Here is a 13,389-nt window from a genome sequence, read left to right on the forward strand (position 1 = left end):
CCTGTATCTGTTTATAAAGCCCGCCAGAGTAGTTAGACCAACAAGTGGACTCACATAAGTAACAGTAGATGAAAACTAGTATGAACAAATGCTTACATCAGTGTGCTTTCAGTTGACATCTCACGGGTATCAAGTTTATCATGTCCAGCATCTTAGCTCGACATTTGCTAAATTACAACAAGAACTAAAGCACATTCAGGAGTTTTCTTCAGTAAATACCAGTGGTGTAGTCGGCGTAATACGCAGGTATACGGCGTAAATCCACTAGAAAAGGGGCAGGATTTCTACATAACCACTTAAAAATGCACATTAACTTCGTTTTTTGACAGCAATTGCACTCATGTAATTTGATTTTGGAGATTTTGGAAACACTAATTAAATTCACCATGTTTTTGTAGGTTGCTGTGCTGCTGCTCTGGCAACCCATGCTGTTTTCGAGTGTGTATTTCTTTTTTGTGACTGGGGAAAAGAGGTCTGCACTCGACACGCCTGACCGCTGCACTTTACCGTCCCTACACGCTAATGCATCACAGTTATAAAAATAGAAGTTTTCAGTGTGTTGAGTGTTTTCAAGAGCCTGTTTTTAACATTTTGGAGCAAAAATGTTTCCGCAGAAAATATCACTGCTGCAGCTGCAAGTACGAAACAGGGGCCTGATCCTAAAAATACTTCCCCTGGTAAGCGTATATGTGATGAACATACCTTTGCCACAGTAGGGATGTTACTCTCTGTGTCTTTTGTTACTAGTAGACCACACTACACCGCTGGTTAACACTCTCCTGACGTTTCTGTGGTTAATATTAAATCTGAGTTTATTCTGAAGGATTATTAATAAGAATGTAAGGTCTAAAATGTGTATAACAGGTCTATATTTTGAATAATGAACATTTCAGAAGCACACAAAGCTTTTCCAGCTCAAAACTAATGGATGTGAGGAAAATCTCAGAAGTCAAATGTACAAAGATGACATTTGGAGCTTGATCTGAAGGATTTTAAAGAGCAGCGTGGCTAAAATGCACACGTTCTTGTTCATTTCTGGAACCAAATGCCTTGTTTCCTGTCAGTTCACAGTCACGTCTGTGACGAGGAAACGAGCTAAATTTACTGACACCTTTTGCCCAGTAAACAGCCTCGTTTGAGGTTCAGAGAGCCGCCGCGAGGCGCTAAATCGCTACAGAATGCGCTCGGATATACATTCGGGTTTTCGATTCCTGCACAGACAATCAAATCACACTAGAAATGTATCTGCCGCAGAGTGGAGACAGCTACAGACATGACAGCGTATACGGTGCGCTTTCACTCGCTCTGAGATGAGTCACCGAGGTGCAGCAGGCGGGGGGGAGGGGTGGTGGGGGCTTGGGTGGTTGTGGAGGGTGGGGGGGATTGGGTCACTGTTGCCATGACAACCCATCTATGTCAATTCCTCTCTTCCAGGCTCCAGATTGAGAAAGTCCAACACAACCTTTCTACAATGATGCTGTGTCTTTGATTCACAGTTACCTGTGGAGGTCAGGGAGTGTGTGTGTGTGTGTGTGTACTTGCACTCACTGTAGCATGAGAGATGGTGAGCATGCCCCCCTTCACTGAGCACTGCCTCCTCTGCCACACCTTCCTCAGTCTGTGGGCGAAGGAAACAAACATTAGCCACTCGGCTGCTGTGTCTTCATTCTTTAAATCTCCACGCAACAGGAGCAGTGCAGTGCAGCACAGCACTTTTAAACAATGGCCGTGTTTGTGTAACGTCTCACCCGTCACTCTTCTTCAGCAGATAGCCTTTCTTCTCACAGCCAAACTCCTTGTTTCCCTGCAGCTGGTGCATGCTGTACCCACCCTGCTTACTCTGCGAGTCCTGTGCAAAGCCCACGTAGAATACACGTTAAAACAAAACAAAAACAGACAAAAAAAAAAAAAACAACACAGCCTGTGCAGAGAAGTGACAAAAGGACATGCATCACAGACACAAACACACAATGAAGTGATTCTCTGACATCAAAGTACAAGGTCACTTTACCAAACCGCAGCGAAAGTGCTAGCGGGAGAGTCAGATCTACAAGGCATGCTCTGCAAAATACCACTCTACTGTGAAGCATAACAGACAGAGGCCAGCATGCTCAACATGCACCAGCACTTACTCTTCTAGACTTGATTCCAGATAAGCAGAAGGCAAAAGGGGGGGAGATAGAGGGGAGAGGTGTGAAAGATCCAGATCAGGTGCAGGCGGTGGGTGTGAAAGACTTGCCTGCTCGTGTGCCCACTAAAACCAACCACAATGTGAAGGCTTTGCTTTCCACTAAGTATCGCTTTACAGCAGGTGTCATTAGCGAGAAAAGCTGCAGAACGTGGAAGTGAAGTGTGAGTGAGTCTACGATTTGTTTCGTGCACAGCAGCAGACTGAGAGTGTGCGAAAGTGTGAATCGAGGGGATGGTTAAAAAGCAACATGTAGCCACATTACAGTGTGTGGATGAATAAGAGAAGGGCTGGTTGTGTTTTAAACGTGTGTGTGTGTGTGTGTGAGTATCCGGTGGTGAGGTGCTCTCCACTGAGCAGCCAGTGAGGCACAACACTGGTCACCAGCAAAGCCTACCACACACTGGCTACCAGCATGGTACAGCACTGGGCACTCGCTCTGTGCTGCAGGAGACAAGCTCCAAACCTGGTAGTGGCCAGAGTGAGAGTGGGTGGGTGGTCAAATTTAGTAAGGGGGGGGAGGGGGTTTCGATAAGGCTGCGTTTAGCCCAGTATATTTCCGTTTAGGCTGGTGCGGCGAGTATTTTACCTGCTACGAGTTAAAATTTGGCCTGGAAAAAGTCCTGATTATGATGTTTTGTCATCCAAAGTGCTTGGTAGTCAACATCTCCATGTAGTGTCACATCAACAACATCATCAAATACATAGACTTGTATTATCCCTGCAAAGGTATAATGAAATTAGGTGGCTGTCCTCGCCACTGCAAAACAGCAAAATTATCAAAATATAGTTATAAATGTATGTTTTTTAAATAAATACCAAAATCAGAAAGAAAGCAACATGCATTAAGTGTTTATTCTGTCTGTGTTGAGTGCAATTACTGCTATTTGTAAGCCTGTGTCTATCTCTGTAGCACAGATATATGGCTACAAATCAGGATCATACCATGTCATTTAGGACATAAGAGAGGTGGCTGGAGGTGTTGGGGCAAATTAAAACCTTTCACCAGGGCATGAATTGAAAATGTATGACCCATTAAGCTTTGCTGAGCAACAATTATCAAAAATGTCGAGCGACAAGAGTTTAAACCAGGTTTAACTCTCGGCGTGATCTGCCTACCTCCTTCTGGTCCAGCTGGAGGGAGGACTTGATCAGATCTCGCAGGGCAGTCAGCTGCTTCTTCTCCTCATCCTGAGTTTGTTTAATCTATCGAAAGGAAAGAAAACGCCATTATGAGGAAGAGATACGTCAAGGGAACCGACAGCTATGTTTACAAACCGCCAGTTGTTGCTTCAATAGAAGAAAAATGCCTCATACTGGAGAATACCAAGACTGAAATAAACCCGTAAGTCAAAAGACATACAATCAAGACACTGTACTAATAGCCTATAAATTGAATTAAACAGAGGATCAGTTGTGGTCAAATATTATTTGCTATGCTACATTTGATTTATGTGGGAACAATCAGTGTAGCCTGACCTCTACTTTCCCAGGTGTAATAAAAACGTCAGACACATTTTAAAAAGGTTTCCAGGAAATTATGAATCTAGGATTTGCAGCAAATGTCCTGCTATTATGACCATTTGCCTCTCTTCTGTTATAGTTTCTGTTATAATTCCTGTCATCTTCTACGTTTCACATTTCTATAATTCATACACTATATGGACAAACATATTTGGCCTTTGTTTTGTGCCCTAGTGAACAAAGCAAGTACTTATAAAGACATGGTTTGACTTGACTGAATCCTGCTCACTGCTGCAGCAAGGAGGGCTTCTGCTTCTAAGAATGTGTGGAGCTTCAGCGCCTGTTTCATTGCTTTTTGCGGAGGAATTTAAATACTCGATAACGTCAATTTGCACCTCTATAAAACAATAATCTTTTCGATAATACGATATATTTTCCCCCTGTGCTATTTAAAAAGGCAGATTTTCTGGCTGGTAGCATAAGTCTTTGTCTGCATGTACACAGACACAGACTTGCAAAACATAAACACTGACTCAGCAGTGGAATGATATCCACAGCTGAGGAGGAGGAGGAGGAGGAGGACACAGATGACGGTGGAGATGAAGTGGAGTGTTTACATTGTAGAGGTCAGCCGCCAGCTTCTCGATGTACTGCTTTAGCTTATCCGCCGTCTTCAAGCCATCTTGAAAGAAACTGCGGGAACAAAAAGGCACACGTGAGTCTCACAGACATCAACGTTCACTGGGAGAAAATATGAGACTCATTTGTCACTTAGGGGGGAAACTAGTTCACAAATGTCAGGTGTCACACTATGACCCTTTCTTGCCACCATGAAGGTCACGCAGAGAGAAATTGGTGCAGTTTATGTTTAATGTATAGCCCGCCTCGCTCTTGCACCTTTACCTCTTGGCACAGAAATCGCAGCCGACTGAGGCTGCAGGATTTGCAAGAGGTGCTTAGCACATCCCGAAATCCATTACAGATCTGTCGGTGGTACACACCTCGATGCAGCACCGCAGCCACAAATCACGACTAATGACCCCACCCCCGCTCCCACTCCACCCACGGGCTAATACTCTCTTCTTCAGAGTGTACGTCTCTCTTCCTCTTTTCATTATTGACTCTTCTGCACCTTTTTTTGCTTGCTGTCTCACTCGCTCACCCCCCACCTGATCCAGCTATCGATGTCAAGTGCTCGCTGACTGTCAGAATACCGAGTGAAAGCAGAGCTATGCAACCTTTTTTTTCTTTACATATAATAACAGCTAGAGAATCTTCTTTGAGGGGTCTGACTTGTCATAGGGAGAATGGAGCATCCTTGCACTTTGTAACTTTAGTGAGTTGATAGGAATACTGTGAGAAGTGTGTAATTTAACGACACTGCTACGCTTCCATTTAAAAACACCAGCTTCATACTAAAACAACCTAAACATGTATTACTTGACGATTTAGGTACGCTGAACATTAGCGTGCTGGTGTAAACAGGTGATCCTCTCCTCTGAAGTTGGTTGCGAAAGTCGGGATATGCGATATTGGACAGTTTGGGATGATAAACAATAACGATTTATATATATAAGTTTGTCCTTGTTCCCAAATTCAGAGCTTATTTAGTCTATTTTGTCGATATTGACATAATATCGTCACAGCAGGTGTAGATGTAAATTTTCTTCATTGTGCAATTAATAAACATTAAAAAGGAACAGTGGGTTGAAGTCAAAGAGTTAGCAGCCTATTCAGCCTACTGTTTTAGTCATATCAGGGGATCTTGGTGTGTTTGAAGATACCCGATAATACATTTTAAAGCCAATATTGTGCTGATAATATAGTATAATTAATAAGACACAACAGTGAAAAGTAAGAGCCCAAAGATGAGACGAAACTGGAATTATTATGATTATCTGTGCCGTTTGTTCACAGCTGATAATCAAAATGCGGCAAATAAGAGCCAATCAGAAGGTGAATGTGGGACAGTGCGTCATTGTATTCAAAAGTCTCCATTTCTGTCTGTCCACACTAAAGTCACTGTTGTTTACAAATGCTTAAAGGACCAGCAGTGTTCAGTAGGGCTCAATAACACTGGGGGAGTGTACATGACAGGTGTATGCGGAGCAGAATTTTAAATAACAAAATGGGAGTAGTGTGGCTGTAGCCACAGTCGGTGACTCAAACTGCCAGAATCAGACGCAGCAGTTCTAAACCAAGGTCAGTCAAAAAGACTCAGGCCTGTTTCACACTGGATGTGTGTGACGCACGGCTGCAGTGCGTCACTCTTTTCATTTTGGCACATGTCGGCACTTATGAGACCATTCACACTGGCAGCATGAGCAACACGGCTCTTTTTGGGTATAAATCTCTCGCCTATTTTTCACACGAGCTGCAAATGTAGCTGAAATATACACTGAAAGGGATCTCTCTTCACAGTTTCAGCGACTAAATCTGTCACATATTATGTCACAAACACAGCACATTATGGTCAAAGTATAAGTACTTCAGTGTTTCTTCCTTTCTGTTTAAGTTTTCATCATGTGAGTTTTTATCCACACGGAACACGCATTTTGGGAGCACTGAAACGCTATTTTTGGGACAATCTCAAAACACCACCCTTGCGTTTTTGTGTAGACAACTAATACACTACTTTGGTAAATGATGTGATAGCCTTGCATTCTCTGTCCCTACGTATATCTTTGTTGTCACTACCTTCTTGTGTTTGGCCATTGTTTGATCTATTCACTAGTGTTGTAGTCAAGACCACCTAAACCGAGACCAAGTTGAGACCAAGACCACAGTGTATCGAGACCAAGACTTTGAGGGGTCAAGACCGAGACAAGACCAAAACCGAGACAGTAAAAGTTGGACGTGGTCCCAGCCGTCTCCGTTAGCGTCGCTTTGCAGAATTTACACGTTGCGCTGTGTTTTCTTTTGGAGGTATTTATGCACAAAAGTCTTTATGGTTCAGGTAACCAAATTTTATTATAGATGAGTTGGCTGACATCTTCTCACGGCCTCTTCTCCTGTCACTCACATGCACTTTTGTGGGGGGCGTGTGAAAGGGGGCGGGAGGGGTGACAGCCGTCAACGGTGACAAAAATTTCAAATGATAAATGAGTCAAGTTATTGGATGTACCCGAAGCGATACGATTACAGTAATGACATTAACGAGTTAATCCAAAAATGCACAGGCAATTTATTGATATCCCCACAGTTGTGGTCTTGACCAGTCTTGACATAAAATCCCGAGTCCGCTTTGTCTGAGACAATGCAGTCGAATCCGAGACGAGACCAAGACCTTCAAGACCGATCTCGAGTACTACAACCCTACTATTCACTTTATGATAGCTTTCATTTTTCTTCCTTTGTCGCTCTGGCTTGGTTCATTCCGTCTCTGTGTCTGTGATTGTATACACTGTAATGAATAGTTACTTGAATAAACACAGCGGGCATTCTTCATTGTGCATGCTCTACGTCTTCTCAGTTTTTGGTGTATTTCTCTAGCTGCGTTACAGCACATGTATTACAGTGCTTCGAGTCATTCTGTGGGGTTTTATGTTGATGAGAACATTTCTTGAAATGATGCCGTGTTTACAGAAAACATTCTAATAACAAAAAGTCAAAAGATTGTATCGGTAAAGTTCTTAGATGTCATCACAATTCTGCTTTTACGTGTGTGCTCTTTTCTGAGCAGTAAGCAGTTTTAAGCTTTGCTCTCTGTTCAGTTCCTTTACCGTTTTTATCCATCACCAGTGCAGCTTTCTCTATCCACTGAGGCCCAGGTTGAACAGATTAACAGAAAAGTATATTGTTTTGTCCCACTGTTATGACAGGACCTAGCAACCCTGACAGAAAATTTGTAATTCGGTGACAGGCCGCTGTGAGTTGCAGTTCTGGCACCGAGTAGTGCATCCACTTATTTACCCACTAAGCCCCACAGCTGTCAGTACATAACTGTATGATGACCTCCGCATATTTATGAGCTTCATACAGACACCACTGTGCAACCTTAAGATCTGTGGATCCTTAAAAAGATAGAAAATGCATAATAACAGCAGCAAAGAGGGAGCGACGGAGAGGTTTTCTCTTGGTTTGTTTTTGGAATCCATTTCTCTGTGTGAGTATGATGCATTTGACAGCAGAGCTTCATGAATTCAGGTTAGCGGGATTAAGGTGGTACTTACTTGCACTGTGCGTGGTAATACTTTATCAGGTTCTGGAGGAGGTCCACTCCCTTTTTGGTCTTGATCTCATTCACTTTGATCAGGTACTGCAAATTAAATTCGTCAAGAAGTTAAAATTCAGGGTAGTTAGAGCTTGATAGTGCCTGTACACAGAGAAAGGACTCATATTTTGCCATAAACGCTGTCATATGTACACTTTGCATTACCCTTCTCACATCTGACTACACATATGATGAAGGCTTTGATGTATTTGCCAACACTGCCTTGACACTGGGAGTGGGGACCGAACACAGACAAACATGTTTTACAAGGAAATACCATCGCTCAGCTTTTTCATCTAAATTAAGTTTCAAACATTTTATGTCAGCATTTAGAAAACCAAGAGAGCAGATTTTTTTGTGTGTGTTTTGCAGTCTGAATGCTCGGTCTGGGTTTATGAGGATTCAAAATGTCTTCAGACGGCACTCCCACTATACACACAAATGAAAGATAATCTTAATCCCACCTTGCACCAATCCACCGGGATTTACAGAGTCACATCTAAATCTAAAGCTCATGAAGCTTCTGACGCCAACATAGTTTCAATTATATCTTATATCATGTATGTGAATGCACGGATGCATGTGCATCTATGCGTGCATGCATTCATGCGCTGTCCCTTTGTCTGCCTGACTGTGCTTGCTGGATCGGAGTTTATCCACATTTTGTCTGAGCCTTGTGTGGTTTCAGTGTTTGGAAGAGCGCTGCCGCACGTGCTCATTTCAGCTCTTTTGTGTGAACGAGCAGCGGCGCTCAAACTGCTGCCGTGTCTGGGCAGAATATAATGCAGCCTGCTGATCCCTGCCTTTCCACGTTCCTGCAGTGACAGCGTAGGATGAAAAGGGGCGAGAGTGTGAGAGCATCCTGTAATCTGGTGATTGAGTAACATCGGGGGAAGGGAGAGCGTGACAGCCACACAGTGCATGCAACACAGAAAAATTAGGTTAAGTGGGATGAACAGATTGTACCACTGACTGCCACAACTGTCCCACACATCAGCAGCAAAAAATAGCTACAGTGTGGATGACTGTTGTTTAATATTCAAGGGTAAATATTCAATTGGCATTTCTTCCATAACTTTCTAGATCAAGCAACAGTTCGGCAAATGGAGGATTTACAATTTCATTAACCAAGATAACATTTTGCATTACATTTGAATACTATATGTATAGACATTCCTGGCTTGTGCATTGCACATGCAAAGCTCTGCAGCTTATTAGAATTTCAGATCTGAATGTGAGGCGGCCAACAAGACAGGAAGCCAATGCTAATATAATGTGGGAGCTACAACTTGTCTCTGGCATCCTGCATCAACCGGAGGCGGGCAACCAAAATGGATAATGCAGTGACTAATGAGGAGGTCCTCTGAAATTATGAAGAGATTAACTGTCTTTTCGAGACGCTAAAAATTGTCTCTGAAAAAAGGAGTCCATTATTAGCACAATGGATGACTAGCACCACATCCTGTGTACAGTAAATCAAATCAGACGACTTATGGTGTTAGCATCCAAACAGCTATCACAAAGAAGGCTAGACTTTTTTGTGATAGAACGGCGAGGACTTAATAGTCTATGACTTACCATTTTAAAAGTTACCGTGTTAAAATTTTGCCCCAAAAAAAGCTAAATGCTAAAAAAGCATGCTAACATTAAAAACTGTTATGTTAAAAACATCACAACTGTTAGCATCCTAGCATGATTTGTGCTAATCTGATGATGATTTGTCTGTCTGAAAACTTTTACTTGGAGGGGTTAAATATATTCAAACTGCATATGACTTAAATTATAATACATTTACTAAACATCAATGAGGTTGCTGTGTTGTCCGAAGAAAGACGACGTCGCCACAGTTTATACGTCGTCTCCTTCTACTTCCGGGTCCAGCTCCAGTCCAACTAAACGTATACATGCAGGAGTAATCGGACTATTGCATTATTTCTAGGTATGTTAATCCGACTAAGACTAGCTCTATTTTAGTCGCATTTTAGTAGCATTTTACCATTGAATTTACAGCATTTAACATTACACAAGGCAGATGCAAATATGGCAGATCAGCATAGTGAGGCAGATACAAACTGTTTTTCTAGATTATAATTCACGTAACCAACAGCAGAGCAGCCACTGGTCCATTATGCAATTTGAGTAAAAAAACAACAAAAAAACCTAACAGGATAAAACAGTGAAGAGTGTGTAGGCGTCACCACCCACCACTAGAGAGGTTTTTGGCAAAGCACAGTTTGTTCTGATTCTCCTGGGCGCATGAATAGCCTGCATTGGTTTTACACTCAATTCTATCTGTCACTTTTCTTTAAGAAGAGCCTTTTGGGAATTAATAGCAAGGGGTGTTGTGACATGCTCAAAGGCAGACAAGTTTACAGAAACAATGGGCCATCTGAAAACACTTAAAACTAAAAGCAAACAGGCTTAGTGTTTACGGGCAGTTAGCTGCTCAAGTATTTAAAATGCACTCATCACGTTTCATGAGAATATTTTGTGTTGTATTATTTTGGAGAGCTTCACAGTAAAGTACTGTACAGTACAGTGCTGAGGATGAACTACCAGAGACAGGTTCACAAATTCATTTATATAAAGCTGTATCATTTCTAGAAACTAATTCCTGCATCAGTGACACAGCTAGACTTTAAATTATTCTAATCTGAGAGAGAAAAAAAAAATACTTTAGGTTGTTATAAGTCAAGTCAAGATCCAAAACCACTTTGTGTTGTTGAGATCTCATCAAAGCTACCGTTAAGAAAATTAAATATGTTCCAGAAAAGTTAGTTTGAATGACCGCGATCCACCAGTATGTAGGTTTACTTATTTACTTTCTTGGCCAGAACAACTTTAAACGCAGTGCTGGTCTAAACCCTGAACATGACATAGCGCAACAACAATGTGAAGCTATTTCCTGTAATCCACAATGATTTACAAAGAGAGAGCCGCTTCAATAATTCAGTAAAGGATAACTGGAAGGCACACAAAGCCAGGCTGCTTTGTTGATTGATTACCGCCTAGAAGACCATATAAATTGTCTTTTTTGGCTCAATTTAAACTTGGTATTAAACAATGATACTGATGTTAGATCAATGGGTCTCTAATACTGGTATCAATTAACATTCTTATCTTGATCCTGGCATGCATTGCAACAGAAACGGAGCATCTCAGGTCAAGGCAAATCAAGGACAAGGACAGCCTCAGGAAGACTGATGGCTTGTGGCTTTTGCTGGTCTTGCTTAAGATAGCAGGTACCCTTACAACCGGGTGGATATTTTCGTCGAAAATGAGGTCATGCAATACAGATGGAATTTACAGCATGACAAGACGGTCCCACTCCGGATTAGGAATGGCCATGAGTATTTAACTATTCCATTATTCGCTTGATTATAAAAAAAGTCAATTGAATAGTAACAAAAGAAATGTTTTATCAATTATTGCATTTATGAAAACAAATATTTCTACTCCAGTGACTACCTAAACTACCAGGGATGTCTCCACTTTTGTAAAGAGGATTTGATAATGTGAAGATTCCTGTTACATACAAATGTGCTGTTTTATAACAATTTTACAGTTGGTGAATGAACGTGTCTGTCTGTCACAGCAGGGATGCAAACCCTGGACTCTTATCGGCTGAGCTAATGTAGATGGAACATGACAATACATTATATGCCAGGGCCGTTCCTGGCCATAAATAATACATCATGAATAAGAACCGAAGCTGCAGGCCGTATAAAATTATGGCACCTTAGCATTTAGTTGGTGGACACACACATGTGTTTGCAGAAGTGATGAAATGCATCTCGTTAGCTGCTCCCATTATCTCAACACGCTTTGAAACCTGCATTACTTTCACTCAATTCATTCAAATAGCATTTTTGCGAGAATTGCTCATCCGTACTCCAGATCACGTAGAATCTATTAAAATGTCAGTGTAGCAGGTCTGGCTGGTTTTGTTCCTATGCAGGCAGGATGTTTAGATACAGATTGCATGTTATTTTTAGTCGTAAATGAGGTAACAAACACACTTCATTACCTACCTCACACATTTGGAGCTGAAAAAGACGCCGCTCCTTCTCCATCTCCTCAGCAATTTCAGCGCCGGTGATCTCAGTGCGGATCATCCCATGCTGCTTGGCATGCTCTCGCTTCTCCTTCTCTATCTTTGTACTGAAATAAAAGAGAGGACCAGTCACTTGATGAATGGGTCTCTCCATTTCACACGTTCTCTACTTTGTGTGTAAGTTTTTGGGCGGCAACTTCTGGAGGAGCCGAACATAATAAACGCACAATACATTATTCAGTTCACTTCAATTAGTGACATGATGCAAATGTGCAGCACTACAACAGCAGACTTCAATTATCCACTTACAACTTGGCTTCGTAGTCTTTCCATGCTTTGTCAAAGGGCTTCTTTATGTCCTGCAGAAACACAGGAGGACAAGCGTCAGCAAACTAAACGAGGTCACCATGGGGACCAAGGTATTTGCAGAGTTGGATCACAACCAGAGACACAGCGAATGCCTCACTCCGCTCACGATTTATGCCCCGGACGCACAGCAAGTGACTGCTCCCCTCCGTGTACCCGAACGTCGAGTTTTCATGACCCAGTTACTTGCTACTCACCTCAAGCAAAACACAGAGGCGATGTTTCTTTCTGCGAGATTTACAGTGTGATCTTCAAAACAAAGAGCTGAACTCGTAACAACCCCCATCGCTCATCTAACTCTCTCTAAGTCACATGAACAGAAAGTGAGAGATGAAAAGAGACGTGTGCAGACGAGGGATCTTCTTTCTCTTCCCGATCCACTGCTGAAATGTGCCATGAGTGCATGAGGAAGTGCGTGTGTCGAGAATAGAAAGTGTTTCACAGTAAATCTTACCCCTTTCACGCCTTTCAAATCGCCCTTGAGCAGCGAGTCTAGGGTAAAGATGACATTGTGGCTGAGGCTCTGCAGCTGAAAGAGGACACACACGGGAGAGAGAGGAGGAGCACAGGAAGTTAGTCTCGGACTCTTCTTACAAGCAAACATATGTAACATGTCATAACACAAGGTGAGAGGTAAATATTTACGAACAAAAAAACACTTGAAATAGCGCCAGATGACTAATAATCTACAACTACTATTTCGCACGAACTAGCAAAGTAATTTGCTCAAAACAACCAAAACAATAAGATGAAAGACATTAAAAAAAGCTTAACATGATGAAAGGGAAATGCAGAATCAGTTGTTAAATCTCTGTAAGTTTTTTTTCCTAATAGACGCTCCTTCCAAATGACACGTTTTATTGTTAATATTTTTTTGATTAATGGGTACACTCACAAGCCAAATGTTTATAATTCAAACGACAGGTTTGCCTCCTGGATGACCTGATCGTTTATTTTATGTCCCCCTTTGACACTCTCTCACTCTCTCTCCCCATTTCCTGCCTCTCCTACACAGTTTCTTTTAAAATGTTAAAAATGTGCCTTGAGAATATTGATTAGCAGAGCTTTAGGGATTAACATCTTCAGAAGGGAGGAGCTGGGAGA

General features: G+C 42.0%; 1 protein-coding gene across 6 annotated transcripts in view; it reads right to left on the reverse strand.

Annotated features, from left to right (window-relative positions):
• asap1b (ArfGAP with SH3 domain, ankyrin repeat and PH domain 1b) overlaps window positions 1-13,389 on the reverse strand; it is a 57,448-nt gene that overhangs the window by 20,465 nt on the left and 23,594 nt on the right. For 4 of the 6 annotated variants that reach the window (XM_044045361.1, XM_044045333.1, XM_044045367.1 and 1 more), the window contains exons 4-12: window positions 12,740-12,814; window positions 12,229-12,278; window positions 11,897-12,026; window positions 7,825-7,910; window positions 4,270-4,345; window positions 3,308-3,394; window positions 2,133-2,141; window positions 1,749-1,849; window positions 1,549-1,618 (exon numbers count right to left, since the gene is read on the reverse strand). In XM_044045361.1, coding sequence (XP_043901296.1) covers window positions 1,549-1,618; window positions 1,749-1,849; window positions 2,133-2,141; window positions 3,308-3,394; window positions 4,270-4,345; window positions 7,825-7,910; window positions 11,897-12,026; window positions 12,229-12,278; window positions 12,740-12,814 — 684 coding nt within the window. The remainder of the gene's footprint in view (window positions 1-1,548; window positions 1,619-1,748; window positions 1,850-2,132; window positions 2,142-3,307; window positions 3,395-4,269; window positions 4,346-7,824; window positions 7,911-11,896; window positions 12,027-12,228; window positions 12,279-12,739; window positions 12,815-13,389) is intronic. The other 2 variants (XM_044045344.1, XM_044045376.1) reach the window with 1 other exon arrangement.

The sequence above is a fragment of the Solea senegalensis genome, linkage group LG1, assembly GCF_019176455.1.
Source record: "Solea senegalensis isolate Sse05_10M linkage group LG1, IFAPA_SoseM_1, whole genome shotgun sequence".
Classification (NCBI taxonomy): Eukaryota; Metazoa; Chordata; class Actinopteri; order Pleuronectiformes; family Soleidae; genus Solea; species Solea senegalensis.